At 38.9% G+C, this 21,865-nt stretch overlaps 1 protein-coding gene across 2 annotated transcripts in view; it reads right to left on the reverse strand.

Moving 5' to 3' along the window:
• Positions 1-743: 743 nt before the first annotated feature.
• LOC111572090 (metabotropic glutamate receptor 4) overlaps positions 744-21,865 on the reverse strand; it is a 184,109-nt gene continuing 162,987 nt past the window's right edge. The window contains exons 7-12 of one of the 2 annotated variants that reach the window (XM_023275611.3): positions 21,136-21,336; positions 14,421-14,557; positions 11,502-12,437; positions 7,762-8,008; positions 6,747-6,792; positions 744-3,715 (exon numbers count right to left, since the gene is read on the reverse strand). In XM_023275611.3, the coding sequence (XP_023131379.1) occupies positions 6,755-6,792; positions 7,762-8,008; positions 11,502-12,437; positions 14,421-14,557; positions 21,136-21,336 (1,559 nt within the window). In that variant the 3' untranslated portion in view covers positions 744-3,715; positions 6,747-6,754. The remainder of the gene's footprint in view (positions 3,716-6,746; positions 6,793-7,761; positions 8,009-11,501; positions 12,438-14,420; positions 14,558-21,135; positions 21,337-21,865) is intronic. The other variant, XM_023275610.3, reaches the window with a different exon arrangement.

Raw genomic sequence — 21,865 nt, forward strand, 5'->3', positions numbered from 1 at the left:
TCTACATTTGGTACATTCTGTGATTAAGTGATTTTTAAATTTGTCCATAAATGATAAATTACTATGTCAAGTTGACGTGTTTAATAGTTAAATATCAAATACTCCAATGGGAGAAGCTGGAATCGGAGAATATTGGGAGCTTTGCTTTAGAAATCATGTGCACAATTAGTTGCTTATTAAACTAGTCATTCAACTCAATCTAAACATCTGATTTCTGGTACCCACGTCGTTGTTTCTGTGTATTTAATAACAAATTAAGTTAACATAGCATTTCCTTTTTTTAGCTTAGAATATGGTATTGATTTAGAGAATACAGTAATAAGGACCACTGATAATGGTTAGGGCTGAGCAATTTGGGAAAGATGTGTAGTTGTGATTTTTCTAACAGATTTTGTGATTTCATTTGCAATATAAGATGTTAAAGTCAAGCTTCAGTTCAGTATTCACTGAGCATTGCATTTAAAACATGTGATGGAGTCTTGCCACATGAGACACAAGTAGAAGTGTAACTGTCACACAAGGAAGACTTTGTGAATTTTAAAAACCATTGACATGACAGTTTAAACTTTAGGTCAGGCGTGCTGCATACAGGAACTCAGATCCTAAATTGCAGCCTATTGCAATTTGCTCCCTATGTTTTGTTTCAAAAATTTGAGCTTTAATAACAATGTCGAATATGTATTGACATTGTTTTTGTTGCTAATGAAACATGCTACCCAAAAAGAAAAAGCCACACATTATTAGCAAAACAGTCTTTTATTAGAAATATCTTGTATAAAAATGAACATGCTCTACACATTTTTATTTTTTCTATAGATAGTTCATAAATATCCAGGCACTGTAACTCTTTTTTTATCTTTCTTTTTTTTAAATAATTCAGTACATAAAGCAGACATGATCAATCCATTTTAATAACGTACATTAACTTGCCATTTAATTTCAGTCAGCACTTACATATTCTATTTTTGTAACACAGACAAAGTGTTTTAGAAAAATAAAGAAGGGGAAAGGGGGGTTGTGGCAAAAAAAAGCAGTAAATTATCATATTCACAAACACAAACAATCCCACAAACAATACTTTATCAAATGATGAAAAAACAACATTTGCGGCAACACCTTAGACTTGTTGAAGCTGAGAGAATCATTGATTAAACCAAAAATATTAGTTATTTATAATCCTCTGCAGTAGTTTTCCTTCTGGACATTATGCCTTTCTCTCAAATTGTTCACATGACTTGTTATGGGTTCTGACATGCAACATACAGACTTTTGCATTGCTGAGGGTAACATTTAATGAGACAAATTCCAGAGTTACTGTTTTTATGACGAATACTTCAGAGACTGGAGACAGAAATGGGGTTTACACACTTAATTATACATTTTACACCTGAAAACAACACCATGAAAGATCCATGGAAAGAATGGCAGGAGTGATTTAATGGGCAGGAGTGATTTAATGGGTATGAGGCACAGAATGAAGGCACTGGCCCTTATTTATCAAGCAGTTATTTAAACCTTCTCTAATCTAGAGGATTATTTTTTTGTCACTGTTATTGTAAAAATCAATTAATGTAGTTGCGGAGCAGTGAATACGAAGCCTGTAGAAATTTAAAGCTGTACTGAGGAATTTTCAACCACTAGGGGGTAGGGAGACGCCAAAACAAACACGGAAACCTGAGATGCCACACCGACATGATATGCAAATTAGCTAACTGCCTTTTTGCGCATCCTTTCTAAACAGAAAAACATGGGTAGGATGTTGTTGATATATCCAATGGCCTTTTAGCTCAGTTTTGGTTTCCACCAGCTCCTGTGAGAAGATGGGTGTTCAACCTGCTAGATGCTAAATTGGTCCCTATGTCCCACCAGTAAGGTGGGACATAGCGACCGATTTAGCATCCTAGGTGGGACATTGTGTCTGAAAACCTTTGCTGGAAACAAGTGCTTTTTTAGTCTGTTGTAGTACATTTTATATTAGGGAACTGGCGAAGACTCATCCAATTTATTGTTTGATTAAGCAAACAAATAGGGAGGAGATCATTTACAGCATGCGTTGAAAAGTAAAATGACTCCTCATACTATGCATGTCATACTCGTTTTTGACATTTTTTTTTTTTTTTGGCTGTTCGGTGGAGCTCAGCTTGCATCTTCTCTAAATGGGTGATGATGGTGATGATACTGAGCAGCAACATGAGCCTAATTTTGCATGAAAATGCTATTAAAACTCTCATTCATCATTTCCATGGCAGCCTCCAAATTCCTGACCCAGAAGAGGAAAACAATTTGTGCATGTAAATCTTTTGCAAGGAACACAGATCACCCATACATCTACCTCACATTATGTTATAGTGTTCTATGCATTTTTACCGTCCTATTTATCATATACCATCAGGATTTAATGATAATGAATGTGGCATGACATTAGTAATTCTGTTTTTTTTCCTCTCCCAAAATGAAGCATTTCATGAAGTCCTCCAACGAGGGGCCGAACACACTTTTGCTCCACTGCTGTAAGAATTCAGAATGCTGCGGACAAATTTTTTGCACATTTTTGAAACTGTTATATACACAGGGGTGAAAAAATGAAGGGCTTTTCATTTTGGCGAGGGTGCAATTTTAAGTAATCTACCCGCTTGACTCCACAAAGGCTTCAACAAGTGCACGATAAACAAGGGCCACTAAATCTGGGATGTTTAAAGTATGAGTTGTCAAGTCTCCAAATCCTGGCTGACACATATGGAATGTGATGTAAACCACAAAGATATTCCATGGCAATTTGTGTTTATTTTGGCTCCTTTTGTGTTTGTTCGCTCTTTATTTAGCAGAGGGTAACCCAGTGGGTAATGGTCCAAAATGACATCTCCACTGTGAATGACAACCATGACAAATGTTGCATTCCATAGACGTTGACAACACAGCACAGTACACGTGATGCTCCCATTAGCATGCTCTGGGACTGTACACTATTGGTTTGCCAAGAGGATGGTGTCATCATAATTATTATGGAACATTTATAAAACAACTGGGGCGACCCACTGCTTTATCTCCATGTGTTTCGGATATGGTTAGTTTGTGAGGAATACTGAGTGTACTGTAGTAAGGCATGTACAGTCTGAAGAGTACTGCAGCTTTCAACTCCAATGATACCTGTAACCAAAAATAATTGCTATATTTTTTTTTTATGCTGTTTCATCTTGTCAACTGCATTTGACAAAAACAGAACACTTTTCCCCTGTTTTTGTTGAAATGAGACAAAGGATTTAGCTTCAGCTCGAGAACTGAAACTGTGTGCTATACACTTCAGAAGAAAAACCTACTGTAGGCTCCAGCTGGTTCAGTCAGCCTGCATCTGGAAACGTCATTGATCAACGCTTGCTCGTGACTTAGAAAGGGTGGGAAGAGGAAAATTAACTGTCCAAGCTCCTTTACATCTCCCACCTCCCTCCTGCAATCTACAAATTTTTCCATAAATTTGGCATTTAAGCCTTTACCTGATTCCCTTGAAAAATATGACATCCTTTGGAGTGACAGATTCCCATCTTTCCACCCCAGTCCTCTCTGCTGCAGCAGCTTGAAAGTTCTACAGTATTTCTCCAATATTCCCCAGAAGCAGGTGATTTCTCCTCAGGCAGGCCTTTGCTCCTCTTCCGCGGTTCATCTCTGTCTTAGATGGCATGGTTACTGTAGCTTATGTATGTCTGCTTTGAGGCCAACACTGCAAGTGAAGGTGTAGGAGACAGAAGAAAAGTGTTAAATATGCAACAGGTGAGATTATTAATTGGCACAGTGTGGAAATCTTTAGGAATCCAGATTGTTGGGATCCAGATTGAAGTTGAAGATATGAAGTTCTATTTATGGATGAGTTGATTAAACAAGCACAGGTGGAGCTAATCATAATAGCAGGGTGCTAATGTAAAATACTTTTGACAGGAACATCTCCCATCATATTCCATTTAAACTGAAATATGTCATTTACTGAAGACTGTCAAAATGTGACTCAAGATTCAAAATGAACTGTTAGTGACCTGTGGATTTATATTTATCTCTAAAAATGCAGTTTAATCTGGGACACAAACCATCCTACATTAAGTGCAACCCAGAATTTCTATAATTCACAAAAGAGCTACTGTGTGAAATGTGACTTGCAGTCACAGCTTGTATAGCTTGTTGCACAGGTTGCATTGTTTATTTTTGGTTGGCTTTGTTATTGTTGGCCTAAGACTCATGGTTTTCCTTTGCGCTCTTTAGTTTTTGTTTGAGGTTCTCAATGTGTAAAAGATTGTACAGTCTTCTTTGGAGATCTACTCCCTCATTGGACATTAAACTCTTTTAGTTCAAGTTAGTGGCCCGAATGATCAACAACTGCATTATAACACATGGTTCTTTGCTAAAATGTTCATGGATTGTCTACATAAAATTGGAAAGGAGAAATCAACTATGACTTTCAGATTAAAATTAAATTCTTTCATGTGAGCTGCTAACAGTGATTATAGGGTCAAGAACATTTTCGTCAAATCAACACTTTCTCAGTGTGATGTTAAACAAAAAGTGTAATCGATGTAATGCATTTAAACTAATAATCAGCAGATTTTCTTTTCTTTTAATAATGATTTAGTCTCTGCTATATCAATAATTAGACTACCCTTCACAATGTATTTTAACTCAAAATGGCATCTTTAGAGTGATTATTTTGTCTAACCAACCCCAAAATCCAAAGATATACAATGTAAATTGATATAGAACAGTGAAAACTTCGGCTTTTCAAAGGTACAAAATCAAAGAATATTTGGGATTTGTGCTTGAAATTTCCTTAAATGATTAATCAGTTAACAAAATGGTTAGATTTTCTGCTCATTGACTAATAGTTTTGTATATATTTTAGTCGATTAATTCATCCATGAACTAATCTATGCAACTCTGCAATAAAATTCTAATGCTGACTGTTAAACAGTAACTGGAAAATATGATATAATAACACTGCAGAAACTTTAACACCATATCACCAAGAAGCTTTTGTAATTTGGATTGATGCAGATGCATCACAATCATTGATTTTTATCAACAGTTATATCAGGTGCATGTATGCAACTACAACATTTGTGAAATTAGAAAAAAAATCTGAATGTTTTTCTCGCAATCAATTATCTATCTTGCGAGGCAACTGGATTTCTGCAAGATTCACAAGATCACAAACAAAGAAGAAGATGGAAAAATCCATCCAGTAGGCATCAAGCTAAGTGCTTGTGGCTGATCCACAGCTGGTTTGGACCAATCAGAATCCTATGAGCTACTGCTGGCAGGTATGGCCATGTTTAGGCATGAATTAGTGTGTGATAGATGGTGATAGGCAGATGGTTTCTCCAATCACCTGCCAAGTTTTATTTAACAAAAAACTGCCTGTTTCTAAACAGTTTCCAAAGGATGACCTCACACATGGTTCTGTGTAGCAAACCATCTGGCATATCCAGTTAGCTGATTATACCATTAATTTGTCTCCAAAATGCATCATATAGCGCCACCAAGCATAATCACAGCAGTATTATAAAATGCAATAGTAACCATTCAAATGCAAGTCTTTTATTACATGCAAAGACCTGAGATTTCTGTGCACCAAGCAAAGCATGCAGCAGTCAGTCAGTGAACTAGATTTTTAATTCCAGTAAGTCAGTTAGTTGTAAAACTCTATTAAGGCAATGTGTGATCTGACCTGGCACTATAATTATTGTCATGAATGTTTGACAGCAGTTCCCATTATTCTTTTACATTCATTTCGTGCTTCTTGGAATTTCACATCAGTTTCGAATAAATGACCGAAGGGCAGACCACAGTGACCATAACAAGCCCAAACTGCTGGTCAGATGTGACAGTCGTTCATACATACAGTACCTGTGTATATGTGTGCCTTCATGCTCATCTGCACACATATGTCTGTGCGTAAGCGTCAACACGTGTGTCACTTTGTACAATTAAAGTGTCCTCAGCGTGCATGCTCAGTGGTGGTAATCACACTGCCAATCTGCCAATCTGCCCACAGCAGCCTTGGCTGATTGAATATGTCAGAGGGGATGAATCCAATCAGAGGACAGCGGCAAGCCAGAGCTGGGGCAACAGAGCTGCAGAGGAGGGGTGTAATGGTAAACACTTCTGTATATTTGTCAGTGCCATGTTGGGTGTGTGAATCGGGGCGGTATTCTTGCCATTTCATCCAAAGCATCTCTTCCAAGAGAAGCATTGATAAATGAACCTTATTTGAATATTTATGTGCTGCGAGGCCAAGATAAAGAATAGATGGTCCAGAAAGAATTGGAGCTGGCAGACCCATCTGTCTTTTCCTGTTCACTCTTATTGTTGTTGTTGTCCCATTACCACAAATTCCTTCTTTTGTCAACAGTGAAACAAATTACAAGGGACATATGGCTATCGCTTGTCTCCTGCACTCAGGCAGAGTGGTGTCATCTTCTCACATTTACGGACTTTACCATGCTGATTGGCCATACTACAGCATCACACACTAACATTGTCCATCCAACTTAATGTCTGTTGGTCAAGGGGTGGATTTGTGAGTGTGTGATTACTGCCTTGTGTCATTCAGGGTGCTATTTTTTTTTTCTTAGCTGGGGCAGTCGGGATGCTTTGTGCATAATATAGGCAGGCACGAGTGTTGTGGTGAACATTAGAAGAAATTAACAGGAAAAAATGTGGTCACAGATAATAAAAAGGGTAAAGTCATTTTCTAATCAGGTTACCTGAGAGTCTAAAGTCCCTCACAAGGATCCCCTCCCTCAACACAGTCTGATACATAAGCACAAAGAGCAGTTGTTAGATACACAGTTCAAACCAGAGGGTGAGAATCAACACCCATAAATCGGCTCTATAATTGGATGAGATACAACAACTCCATTGCGAGTCAGTGGGGAAAAAAAGCCATACATGCAAGTGTGGGCGCAGGATTCTTAGTCCTAATACACACATCATTGTATACTGTTCAGCTTGTCAGAGTATAAAATCAGGACCTTCAGTAATCAGAACATGTGGGGTTGCTTGATTAGAATTAAGCCTGCCCCCACACAGGGACTGCCTACTCGTACACTTTATCTCGGTGATTGAAATATCCTCCATTCTAACACTGAGCTACCCTTCTTTTCGTCCCTTTCAAAATCAGAGTCGTGTGGGCACCCTGTCACACCTCCTGATTCACAGATCCACTATGGTGCGAGTTAGGGAATAGAACTATTTAGCTGTCCCATGTTTCAAAATGCAGGATAATCTCCCTGAAAGAGGAAAATGCTTCCAGTCTTTGTTTAATTTCACATTGGATAGGTGGAACATGCAACGTTTCTTTATTAGTGGATCTTTGCTGATCGATTATACACATTAGCCTGGCGTTTATTAAGAAGATAATTCCCTGAATAATGAGAAATTCAGAAAGAGTCCACAACTATGCAAATTAGAGGATAATATGACACCATTCTTATCAGCCCTAAATATTCACAAAGCTCTGTGTCACTTAAAACATCTGGCATATTTGGCCCTGAAATCACACGTTAGTTTCCAACATGCTCATATAATGCTTACTCATTCCCCACACTGCTAAAATAAATGCAAAATCAATTACAATTCAATATTTTCAATTCAATTTTTGACGCGTGTTCTATAACTGCTAGAGCTTTCCTCAGAAATATGTGTCGTGTGAAATCAGCTCTTGTTGTTTTTGTTGTTTCTGTCTCTTCTCTTTATTGAAACATGCGGCGTGATACCAACCTTGTGTTTCAAGACTTTCACACAGTTCAGACTTGGCCTCTCCGTTGGGCCTCAGGCTGCCTTTGGGGTTGAACTTGTTGGACATAGTGGCTGCAGTGACCACAGCCTTCAGGCTGCGTTTGCGCTTGGGTACGTTCTGCTCTGGATGGAAGAGAACCACGTAGACCTTAGGCATGTAGAGCATTCCCAGAGAGACCGACGCACTGAGGCTGACAGAGATGGTCAGGGTTGTGGTCTGGATGTACATCTGTAATATAGAAATGACAGGAGAGATGAAAATATAATTATTAGTTGAGGATGTGCAGAGTGATGGGAAGAGAAGTCTCTGGTCAAGCTGAACAAACAATAGTAAGGCTTGTGCTGCTCAGAGTCTGCACAGTTTCAAAACAAAGTGTCTATCTTACATTGAAAAAAATAAGTTTTCCATGTAGTACTAACACGAAATGACTTAATATGTTGATACAGTAATATTAAAGGATATTTCTTGTAAATCACATCTTCTTATGTATAAAAACACAACCTTGAACTACACACAATCAAATATCTGCCACATAATGAGACGCACTGATGGCGCACAGCACCTTTTATTCATTTTCTCTGAGTTCTCTTCTTTCTTGAGCTTTCCTGTCATTGCTGTGCTTGTTTATTTATGATATACATCTAATAGATGCGCCCCCTGATGGGTGTCTATGTAGTCTGTGTATAGATGTTTCTACCCTGAGGTTTTAGACAGCAGCGTACGGATTGTGTGTTCTCTGAAGCTAGTGACAGCTGCAACTCACAGCTGGGTAGCAGATATACAGCTACAGGCAACAACGAGGGAGTGGAGAGAAACATCCTACAGCATAGCAAAAGTGTGTGCAAGTAATTTTTCATTTATGATAATCATCCCACAACTCATACACGATCCATCTTTGATTTGTTTATGTGGGAAATGTGATGAGTCATGGCAGGGGGCTGCAAATATATAACGAGCAGATCACATTTGACATTCACACTTGCGTATGAAGTGTATTATATGTGCAGTAAAGGTGGACATAACCAAATAAAGACAGCGTATGGAAAATTGTTTAAAATTGTAGTTTCTTGAATATATAATTAAAACCAAAACCAGACCAAAGAAATGCTTGTTTCATCTTTTTTCAGCACTGCAGCGATAAAAGCATTAATTAGAGAAAAGAGGGTATGAAGAGAACAGCTGACTTTGCCTCTTCTCTGAAGTTGATGAACACACGGCGATGAGTGTACAGTGGAAACACAGCTGGGAGAAGTTTTTCAAAGAAATTTGCCTGGGGTTTTGTCTGACATTACATTTGCAGACATCAGAAATAACTGAGCTGCTTGACATGAGACTAGCCAACAGGGCTCTGAACCACATGTCAGCTGTTATAGATGATGTTTTCCAACATGCAGTGATGACATATGTTGCTTGTATGTGAACTTGTACAGCATTTGTCTTGATTCAAGGGTTATTACAGAGTTCTACACACCTTACAGTGCCATGAACATCGGAGTTTTAGGTAACTGTCGGTATCACTCTCACAAGATGGCATTAAAAAATATATCATTACGTTTGACTGTCTGCGTAGCATCTCTTTAGCTTTGTAAGTGTTTTTGTTTACCAAGACCTGGCATTCACGACGATCTATGTTTATGTAATAAGCAAAATCTAAAGAGGAGCTTTTCAGAATTTATGCCCCCTAAAGCTGTGTCAATTTAGAAAAAAAAAAGATGTCAGCAGAAGATGGAACTGATACAGCCTTGTGTTCCATCACACTGCAAAAAGCACATGGGAATTCCTTGGTGATAGAGGGGGAGTTTTGTAATCTCCTGAGAAGATTACACGTGGCCTGGGGTGAGTTCGGAACAATATTGCCAGCCCCCTGGAGCACAGAGGGGAGTCACTCTGTGAGGGCAGCCAAGACCCTTGTCCACTTCCATCGGCCTTGGTGACATAAATTTTCCCTGACATGCTGAAATGATTGCCAATCTGCTCCATCGGCACAGTGTAGGAACAGGAACCGTTATGAAGTTCTTTAAAGCAGATTTGCCTCTTTTTGCCATTCCTTGTCCAGACAGTGCTGTTACTGCTTAAGCATGTAAACAGTAACACACTTTCACGGCACACTTTGATGTTGGGTTTTTGAATATAGAGGAAACTAAACAGAAACGGAAAGAGATTTTGACATGATAGTATTCCCACCAGGACAAGCCAAAATTGCTGATGGGTAAAAGTTTCAATTTAGTTCAGTTTCAAAATATTACATATTGCTACTATTTCTTTGCATCATAATACTTCAGAGTAAAGGGTCAGATCATAGCAAAACAAAGAAAATCTTACTTGAATTAGTAACTGTGCATAATAACTTTTCTGAATAAAATTATTTTTGTGATATTCTTATTTAACAGAAAATAAATCATATTTAAAAGTTTGTAAAACAATGCCTAATTAATAAACAGAACACAACTCTTCTGGGAATATAAATATCATTAATTGCTTCTCTGAAAGCCAGAGAATAGAACATTTCCAGCTGCTTATTCAACCTTGATAGTGTGATTCATTTTGTGATGTAGATAATGTGACCTTCAGTCTTTGTGATGGTAACACAACAGATCTTTGATTTGTGTAGGTGATACTGGGATCTAATGCAATCTATTCAAAGCAGGTTATACATGTCCTCTTTAATGATGGAGGTACGGGTTAAATTACAGAAATTGTTTGTATCGTGGCTCCTTCATAACTGGATGAGTTTACATACATGTAGCGTTACTAACTGTTGGCCACAAAGAGGGAAATTATGCTAATGGAAGCCATAAAAATGTGTAATTTAGAAGACTGATAGCTTCCAAACATTTCCATGAGAACCCCAAAATTTTCTTGTGATCACTGATTTACTTCAACCGTATTTTATTTAAACTGAAAATACAGAGCGTGTCCTTTCCTCAAGGAGCTGCTTGCAGACTTTTATCCACAAAACCCAAGGTGTTACTATCACTTTCCTTGTATCAAATGTCCATGGACACATATCCACTATATAACACAACTCTGTCAAGTTGTTGACAATTAAATGTATTACTGTGCAGCACCACCACAGACTTCCAGTACTAAGGCTTCTATTGCATAACTATCGCTATTTTGACTTTTCCACTCTCTGCTTTTTCAGTGTACACCTATGTTGCGCAACCTCAAAATTAGCACTTGTGAGAAGTAATTTGTGATTCACTTTCAACTGACAAGAAACATCAACAGCCACAGCAATTTTATGCTACTTCACAAACATGCGTTGTCTATTTCTGTGTGCATGAATGTGCAGTGATTGACTGCTCGGTATTTTCACCCAGTGATGCTGAATCAGACAGACACACAATTAAAGAAAACATATCCAAGCGAACTTGTGGTGAATGAAGTATCCACACGGGCTGACTCTAAGAGCCTTGTAATCCCCACATTGGAGCACAAAGCCCATCAGCTCATGATGAATAGTGGCAGCATCCACAAACACAAGAGGTTGATTCGATACAATAAACATAATTTGAGTGGCTATTTTCTTCTTAATGAAGCATACAGAAAATATAAAAGAACTCTTAAAAGGAAACCGACATGTCACATGAACAAGTGAATTTAGAGGGCTTTCTGCCATTGTGCTCTTTGTAACTCTTGCGACTGTAATAGCACTTGACAAACTGGGGTTGTCATCTTTGATTTCATACTTTCACCACTTTTCAAATGGATTGTTTACCTTTTCTGCTGATTGCGAGGTTCCAAAGAAGATGGGGATGAAGGCGAGCCACACAATGCAGGTGGTGTACATGGTGAAGCCGATGGGTTTGGCCTCGTTGAACGTCTCGGGAACCCCTCTTGTCTTGATGGCATAAACTGTGCAGGTGACCATCAGCAGCATGCTATAACCCAGCAGACAGATGAGAGACAGGTCGGATATATCGCATTTCAAAACACCACGGGACATTTCAGGATTGGCTGTGCGCTGGTCCTCGTAGTCGATGATTGCTTGCGATGGGTCGACACCAAACCAGATGCACACTCCAAGGAGCTGCACTGATATCAGGCTGAATGTGATGACTAGCTGGGAGGCCGGGGAGATGAATCGAGGGGCACTGACTGACATCTTGCCCTGCTCGAAAATTCTGTAGATCCGATTCGTCTTGGTAAGCAGTGCCGCATAGCTTATACTCATACCGAGGCCCAGGAAAATCCTTCTCAGGGAGCATATCACCACATCGGGAGTGGAGATCATGAGGAAAGTGGTAGCATAGCAGAGAAAGATACCTGTCAGCAGCACATAGCTCAGTTCTCGACCTGATGCCTTAACAATGGGCGTGTCATTGTAGCGTACAAAGGTGACGACGACTAACAGGGTGGCCATGATCCCCAAGACGGCGATGAGGACAGGGATGACTGCCCACGGGGAGCTCCACTCCAGCTTGACAATGGGAATGGGAACGCAGCCAGTATGGTTCTCGTTGGGCCGCAAATCAAAGCGGCACATCTTGCAGGTGTAAGTGTCTGCCTGATACTGGTAGCCATCACAGTTCTCACAGTGCCAGCAACATGGAATTCCCTTAACAGTCTTCTTGCGCTGGCCTGGACGGCAGGGTTGGCTGCATATAGAGGAAGGGACTTCTTGTGTTCCACCAGGCCATTGCATCTCATTGGTCTGAGGGGGAAAGAATAAGAAAAAAGATTATGTCTGCACAGGATATGTATCAGCCTTGTTTTTTGAGCTGTTTAAGCCCCTGGAGCAAGAGTGTATTTTTAAGTCTATATCACTGTATTGATGACATCTAACTACAATGACTGCATATTCGGCTTTTTCCAAAATGTGCTTGAGCCCAACACTGGACATGAACACCTCCTGTGGTGACATAGACGGAGCACCAGAGTTGCTGCTGCTGCTCTGCTAATGTACTGTTTCTGTGCGGACATGATGTGTCTCTCCAAAATAACACTGTTTTACTCATAGGCACACATATACTGTCATCTATCTTTTTCATTATACTCCATCTGGACAGTGTCATAATCTGAATTAAATAGCTCTTTTAAAATAGATTACAAAACATTTTAAGGGTCAGTCTAGCAAGAACATTGACACAAGTAACTACATATTGTTTCACCAGTTAGATATTAATCAATGCACGACACACCGCATGAGGACGCAATTCAATTAACAGATGGTAGATTAGTTTACACGCACAGAAGTGCATGATAGAATGAACAAACTGCAAATGGGATATTCGCCACATGAAAGCAGCAATCTTTTTTTTATCTAGACATCACCGTGTAAACGCATCAAATCCTAGCCCAACAGGAAATTACTTTGCTGTTTAATTACTTCCAAGGAATGTTGCATTTAATGTGAGGAAAGACAAGCAAAGGGAGTCGAGCTGCGTAACACTGCAGTCTCAACACAGTGCAGTGCAGCATCATGTGCCTGTGCTGTTGCACTGTCAGTATTTATTTTTAGTACAGCACAGCACAGTTTGCTTAAGATGCCTTATTAAGAGGAATAGGGCGTGGAAATAGATAGAGAATATTAAATTATTTAAATAAACATCTGGATAGTTTAGATGATTGGTTTTGTGTCTAAAGAAATTCCATATGGTGTTCTGGTTGTTCCTTAGAGAGCAATGCGGGTAAGTCAATCCCTGTGCAGCAGTAACTCAAGGCCTTGATGTCTGCAGTGATCCAATACCACACCTACAGTGTGTGCATCAACAAAATATGAACACCTGGGGGCTCATGTATATTGCATAACTACAAAAATGATGCATACACATATTTTTATGCAAAGTTTAGTATTTAACACAAAGTAGTTTTGATGTAAACATATGCAACACTGCAGATTGTGCACTCTAGGCAAATGGAAATGTTGAAGAGGAAACTGGTGGTACTGTATCTAGTAATGATGGCAAATGTCAAAATAAGGTTAATGCAATAAGAGGCTTTTTACTCCATTATAGACCTACTCATATCAGCATAATTGCGAGTGGAAATGCTGCGGACCATACTGTGCAACACACTCGGTACAGACCTACAGCATCTGTCAGCCTCTATTTTTTGCAAATTGTGATGCCAAACAGGAAAAGGATGATTCATTGATATTATTCTGTTGACTGTTACCCTATTATAAAGCCTGACATAAGCAAAATATGTTCAGCAAATTCTTTGATACCACTGAAAAGTTAAGATGCATAAATGAATTTCTACTGTGTTGCAACACTGCAAATGTTAGATGTAATGGTTGCAAGTAAAGAGGCTGCTTTGGCTCTATTAAAGTAGATTAAACTCAAATGAGAATATAAATTTTGAGACTACATTGGCTTTAATTCTAAATAATGGATGGCTCACTTTAGGGCAATTTTCTTTTTCCAATTCCTCCATTCAGTAGTTTTCATAGTTATGGCACTGATCTTTCCAGTTGGAGAAGCTACGGATTGTAGTTTCAATGTAATGTATCGTTTTTTTCTCAAGACTAATTGAGCTGAATCAGTGATGGAATTTAAAATATGAGATGTCTAATTAATTATTTTCTTGGTTAACTGTCCAAATTTGACACAAAAATCTGTCACTCGTATTACCAGAAAACTCAAGCATGGAAATCTTCTCGACCTACTTCATCAAATGCATAAAATATTCATACGTCTAAGTGGAGCTGATCTGTCCAGTGACCAATGATCTTGTACTCTGTGGTGTTATTGGTGATCTGGTATTGGTAGATTTCATAGCGACCAGGAGCATCTCCATTCACGTTGAAGACCACTGGGGTGCCAGCGATGCCTAGGGAAGATCAAAAGAGAAACGTGTTACTTCCGTTTTGAAGGACAGACTGTAACTCAATGCTAGTGTTAAGCAGTACAGTAAAAACTCAAGGTCTTCCTGCCCTGAGACCAAATGAGGTTGCGAGGGGACTTGAAGCCAGTGCCGTTACAGTGTTAATGATGGGAGCAAAATAGATGATGACAGGCATGTTGTCCTGGTCCTTTGAGGAGGGCCAGGGCTGCTGTCTGTTCATGTTCCCATATCATTTCACACTCCTTCATTCTGCTTATTGCCCCATTGCCTGTTATCCACAAGGTCTCCACTCAGAGTGCTAATGAACGACAGCACTGATTTTGATTACCACTCTGAGGTCTCTCTCATGACTGACTCCGCTTCCTGTCTCTGAGCCAACCTACAATCCCCTCTCGAGCTTCATAACTTGCTGTAAAATTGCACTGTGAGGGAACGAGGATGCAAAGATTTAGTGATGAGCGCTTCTCTTAGGATAGGAGCAATCTTTATTTGAGCCGACCAAATTTGCTTTGCCTTCTTTGATGCAGTCACCTGCTACTCAGCATTACAGGGAAGAGGAAAGCACAAAAATACTCTTTTAACTTGCAGCAACAGAAAAAGGATGTACATCATGTCCAAGCACTTGACTGCATTAGGGAGAGAGTTGATCATATTCCGCAAGTATTGATTATGTTCTGTCATAAGAAAACAGGGAATTATTTAGTTGTTAGTGTTTTGTTCCCCTTAATAGGTCAGAGTATTGATTGTTGATTGTGGTTTGAACCTATGAGTCAGAGTAGGAAACCTGTGAGTCATTCTTTGAGGCCAGATGTGTTTTTGCTCTTCTGCAGATTTGTCAAAAGTCTCATCAACAATCTATAGGAGTTAACTGCATTAGCATCATCCTGATGAATTATCTGGAGGGCACGTTGGAGACAACAGCAGGCAGTATTACCAATTAAGAAGATTTTCTTGGCCATCTCAGCAATAGAAGGAATTGAGTGGGATGTATGTTTCTACTAATTTGATTGCTGCAATCGATTAGTTTCACCTCTTCACTTGCAAAAAGATACTGCGGTTTTCATGCAGAGGCAGCAAATATTAACAAGATGCTTGTTTAATAACCAGGTCAGATCTCTGAGGAAAGACTTTGTCAATACCTTGAGAACTGAATTAACTGTACTGTTGTGGTACTGGAGGAAGTTTGTGCATGAGACAGTGTGTGGGCGCTGTATTAACATGTGGTTTCAAAGGAGAGGTACACAAATGTATGAACATGAATACTATTTACTCATTGCATTTGTGACAGTGGTTGTTAAACTGAACATTGTCTGCACTACTTATTCAAATTAGTTCAATTCAAATTCCAAACCTCTTGTTTTTGTCCCTATTTTAAGGCTGGTTTATTTGAGATGCATTTAAAGCTCTAATATGCATTTCTTAAAAATTAATCATGTTTTTCAACAAAACAATAATTTTCATTGTGTCACAGTTGCTTCCTAATCCTTTCATTCTGTTACAAAACCATTAGCTAAAGCCATGAGAAATGTGTTTGCAAATTTTAAGTAAAACTTCTACTGTGAGGAGTGTGGAAATGACTTTGGTGGATAATTTTTTTTCTCCCAATACAAGTTAAATACATAATTACTCCACTTTTTTTAATAAGAAGAATAGCTGCAATTTAAAAATACTAAGACATTTATTTTCACTATTTAAGGGGGCAAATTCCTTAAATGGTTATTAAATATTCAGTTTGATAGAGTAGACGGTAGACAACTTCATAATTGTAGTATCTGCAGAAAAAAATACACATAACTTATCCACATAATCAGCATGTTCTTTTCACAGTTCCTAATAATATTAGCAGTGTTTGTCCAAATGACTGTACCATTCACTACATAGTGATAGGTAAGGACTTTCTCGGGTCACAAACAAATTACAGGGATAATCAGACCTAATGAAAACAAGTCAGCTTAAAATGATTATGTTAAAACCCTGAAGTAACATGAAAACTTTTAATCACAACTCATTTAACGGCACTTTATAATCAGGTTTGTGTCTTGTAAGGCTGCTTTGTAAAGCAAAATGTCTGCAAGAAAACTGTACCCGACCTAAATGTAACCGGCAGCATCTTCCCTCAGCATCACAGGGATTACAATCTTAATACCGTGCATCAATAAGTATCAGCTTTGTCTACAATATCTCCAGTGTTCAGGTTTCCGCTTTCCTTTAGTCAGCATGGATGCCTATAGACGATTCCCAGAATACACCGGGATCGTATGGACATTCCTGTTGGGTTCCAACAGGCCTTTTAAATTCTCCATTCCTTTGTGGCGATAGACTCTTAAAAGCAAAGCAACCCAGGCAGTATTCCGGTAATGTGTAGCATTGATTTTCTAGCCATCCCTGTTGTAAACCCTGTGGCTTCAGTGCTGACAAGCCTTCCAGTAATCTAACGCCATAAATAAACGAATGCATAAACAATTGAAGTTTAATTCTGTAACACGTCTGCTGTTCAGCACTGGAGATAAAAGCTTTACCCCAATGATATGAGAATTGATCTGTCTTGTGGAACTAAACAAGTGTGACCTAAGGATACAAATTCGAGCATTTTCTTTTTCTTTTTTCTTTTAATTTTACACAAATGTGAACTGACCTGCTTACATAGTAATAAGCATGCTCAGGAACAGGTAAACAATGTTTTGACTTTGAAGATGGGGCCTACAGTAAAACACAGCAGAGCACTGCAGAGTTTCCTTTCAAAATCCATTAGAGAACAAAACTAACTGCTGCACACATTAGTGTCATGTTAAATTTTGTTATCCCCAATGATAAAGGTTATGTTGACTACGTTTTTTTTTTTTTTAAAAATCATCCATACTTCATTTGTGTTCTTGATTTCATATACTTTGAAACTGTATAGCGTACATCTAGAAACCTAAGCAGCACTAAGGAGGAAAATACTATAGTATGTCTCATATTGTAACACAGTTTTTGCATTTTACCAAAATCCTCTTTAATCTAGCAGCCATTTGATCAGCTACCAACACCTACAGTCACCCTGTGGAGACTATAGACCACCATCTACCTTCAGTGAATTATTGAAAGACCTGATTTAACTCCAACACAAAAAACATTATTTTCCGGTTCTACATATGGCCATGATTTTCCACTGCTTGATTTAAGGTTTGCTTAAAGGTCCAACACTGTACCACTTTTCAGAAAATATATTAAAGTAGCACATGTTCCCAGAATGTTCCTTTATCTTTTCTTTTTTTTTCACAATACCTGCATCACCTCTGATTTTAGCCCTGTTCCAAACAAGCTGTTTCTGTAGGTTTAAATACAGTTGAGCTGCTGCTGTCCACAGCCCCTTCAGGAAGAAGACTCTCTTTGTGTCTATGGTTGACAGCATGTAGTAAAACCACACAGCAGCTGTCAAGGATTTGAGTGTGTGAGACCAGGACTTTCTATCGTTCAACTTTCTCTCTGACTCATCATGGGCACATTAAATAGCACAGAATTTACAACAGAGCTGTTGTTTTGTTTTTTGTTTTTTCTTAAGCCGTTGCAAATGACCATGAAATGACTGCTGGTTAATATGTAGCGATAATAGGCTACGTTTTAGTCACTGTGTCATTCTCATTATGTTGTCAGACAATAGAGAACGATAAATATGTAACTGAGAACAGCTTAACTGAGAATTCAGCTGAATTAAAATGAAGTAGTATATGTGAGCACTGAGAGCAGGAGAGAAGTAGTCTCGCTAGCCAGCCCATTCTGTAGAACATAATAGTCTGGTAGCACCATGCTATTGTTGAAGCACATTGCCTTCAATATTAAAATTAATCCACTGTATTATTAGTACCTCAGATGTTAGTGCATGAAGACTCTTGTGTTCATTGTCGTAGTCAACAGTTTTGCTTGTGGCTGAGACATTTTAGAGTTAACAGAAGCAGAAAGTCTAGGTAGTAAACACACCTTGCAAACAGCTGGCAGTCTGGAGAAGAAACATACAAAGTTTGAGATGGATTACTGGTGACTATTGGTTCTTCTGTTGCAGCTCAGTAAAATTCTCACTGGCTTGTAAACCTGAGAGGCATTCTAGTTGTGGAGGTGCTTGAAGTATGGTAGAATTAAACATCTTCATATCTTAACAACTTTCACTCTACATATCCAAGTTTTGTATAATGAATTTTCACCATATGGGACCTTTAAGCCAAACGGACCATTCAGCAGCTAACTGTTCACCAGTGACTAATTTTAGAGTAGGGAACCAAATTTTTGTTGGTCGTTGCAAGATGTTCTGTTTGAGAGGTGTTGACACAGCACCAGATTTTTTGCATGAACAATCAGAAGTCAGGCTGCTGGAGAACTGACTCAGTTCTTAGTTTTGTCAGCTGTCTTGCAGACTGAGCAGAACGTTGATCCAATTTCCTGCATGGTTCCTGCTGGTAACTGCACTGAGGTGGTTATAATATTGCAGTAGTATTCTACATGTTGAATTTTACTGCAGAACAGATCATAATTTTGTACATCTTTCAGCCAGTTTTACCTCTATCTTTGTATTTGTATTAAGAGTAGGGAACCTTGTCACGTTTAATAAAACTACCACTTGATGGAGGTTAAGTGAGTGTGATTTAAAGGAACAAATATTAGCTGTTCGTAGGAAACAGTAAATCCAAGGTCTCACATGTTTGATTCACTCACCCATCCATGGAAACCTCTTCCCTATGAGATTTTGCAGCTCTAATAACGATGTCAGCCTCATTCTGTCTTTGCTTCTGACAGACAAGAGTTACAATTACAGCCGCCAAAAGTCGTTGCCAGGTGAGTGCAAGCATCCCATGTGTAAGGAATTTCAGCAAACAGTCTGTCATTTTTCTTGGGAAGACAGTTTCTGGAGCCACCTCCTGCTTAATTTGTCTGACAGTGACAACTTTTACACACACAAAAAAAACATTATTGAGATTTATTTGAAAAAACAGAGTGTAGGAATTGCTAGTGCAGGACCTGGTCTCTAGTTTCTCACCTGCAAACACAGAGAGTTGTGTTCTGTGGGGCGCCTGGCCAAGCTGCTTTCAGTAATGCTCGTAGCTGAATTCTGCAGAAGCGTTTTACCTCATCTAGAAGTTCCTTTATCTTTTTTATTTCCTGTTAATTATTCCTGTCAGATACTTGGCTGTGGCATGACTGGATCCCTCTCCAAAGATCCCACTCTGCAGTTGAGACTGTGTCAAACCGCTCGTGTTGCATTCTGCTTGATTTCATGACCCTCCACTCATCTGATGTGTAATTAGCTCAAGCTGTTCTAACTACGAACACTGACCTAAATTGGACCCCATTCTACAGGCATTTTTATGGTGTCTTCACAAGCCAGCAGGTTATATTTGTGCGCATGCAGTTCTTGTGGCTTATTTTTTTGTGTGCATAGAGGCCTGTAATTAGTTGTTAAAAGTACATCTTATTTGTTGGAATGTTATAATAAAAGTGTTGCAGAATTATGATCTGAGTGTAAACTTTGCACCTTCTAAATATTAGTTTGTGAACATCTGCAGAATATTTTATCATCCCTTAAGCACTTTAATTCTCTATTGGGATTTCCAACGCCAGTTACTGGAGATGAACACCAGAACACAAACGCTGTGGTGGAAGTCATAATATGTAAATAATGTAGGTACTTTATGCACATAGAGAAACGGGAAAATAGCAAATGCAGTCCAGTTCTTTGTCTGAGGTCAACTGGTGAGAGACAGTATTTCTCTAAATGGAACTACTACAGTTGTATAAGTTTTACAGAACTGGAGGCTAAACTTTTGCTCTCTATTACATGTTAGGTGTTCAGCTACTGCTTTTATAGAGAGAGATAAAATGCAGGGGTCATGGCCGTGTGACATTTGTCGTGTACACACAAGTGTTTTAACTTATACCTATTTCTGTCTCCAGAGATAACTGCATATTGCATTTGCCAGGAACAGAAAAAGAACTGAATTTAAGTTTACATAGGACAGCCACTGGAAACCTACTGATGGCCGTTTCTGTTGTGCTGTCTGTTAACTCTCTTCCCACTCTCATTTATGTACAATTTTAACCCAGCAGCCCGTGCACTTCAAGCAGGAGATCTCCTGCGTGGGCAATTCACTGCTGACAAGATAAGGCGGGAATCTCACAAAGCACAGTTCCTGCGCATCATCAGCTCTGATAAAACATGCTGTTCTGCTGCTGATTGTCAACCCTCCTACAAATCTCAGCCTCTTTTACTTGCCGGGAATAATTTACATTCAGTAGCCTGATAATTTGAGGCCACTGCACACTCGCAAAGCCTCTGCGTGAACATGTTAGTGAACCCAAAAATAGAACGCACAGGTTGCTTCAGATGCCACCACAAAATGCTCCAGAATGAGTCAACTGTCAAATACTGTTTGTGTGTACTTTATATATCTCATTTCATAGATGTATTTCCTGGAACTCACTTGCTCTTCTTGTTTTTCATGTAAACAGAAAAACTGGCAACAACAACCAGTGCTTTATGTGCAGTATGCATGCAGCTTTACGCCTGCCCAAGTGGAAGCAGGAATACACACCTGTAAAGTTGACATTGCGGATGTATTTCAGCAGCAGTGTGCCATTGATAGTGTCCATCTTGGAGCAGAGGCCAACTTTTCCAGGACAGAGGTCTTTGTGCATGTTATGTAGAGCGTGAGCCATGGCATAAACGGCATCTATCACAAACTGGACCTTCCCCTCCTGTTCGTAGGATGAATCTTTCCCAATCCGCTCATGGTCTAAAAGAAACAAAGCAAAAATTACAATACATGAACTTACATCATACAAGGGACTGGATTGGTGAATTGATAGATGCTGATTGAATTGTGATACTAAATTAGTTTAACTAATGTATGTTTAATAACATATGTGAATGTACATACAGTATATTTAACACATGGGAATATAGGTACAGTATTTAGTAGGAATGGTACAATATTCCGAACTGAAATCTGGTCAGCAATCAGTGAAAACTGTAAGAATTCAACTATGATTGCTAGATATGTAAAATAAAGCAAATGATAACCTTTCAAGAGGCCTGATTACTCAATTCTGAAACCATCTTTTTCTCACTCTGTCTAACTTATGTAGAGACTGGCATTAAATTGTGCATTAACCACTGATTGTATGCCCCTTCTTAAAAAATCATTCACAGAATCTCTTTCCACAAAATCCAAAATCGTCTCTCATGCAGCCTTATTTCTCATTATGGTCTGTCGATCACTGATTGGACCCACCCCACAATATTCAACCAGGCTCCTGGCATCA

Source organism: Amphiprion ocellaris, chromosome 8 (assembly GCF_022539595.1).
Source record: "Amphiprion ocellaris isolate individual 3 ecotype Okinawa chromosome 8, ASM2253959v1, whole genome shotgun sequence".
In the NCBI taxonomy this organism is placed as follows: Eukaryota; Metazoa; Chordata; class Actinopteri; family Pomacentridae; genus Amphiprion; species Amphiprion ocellaris.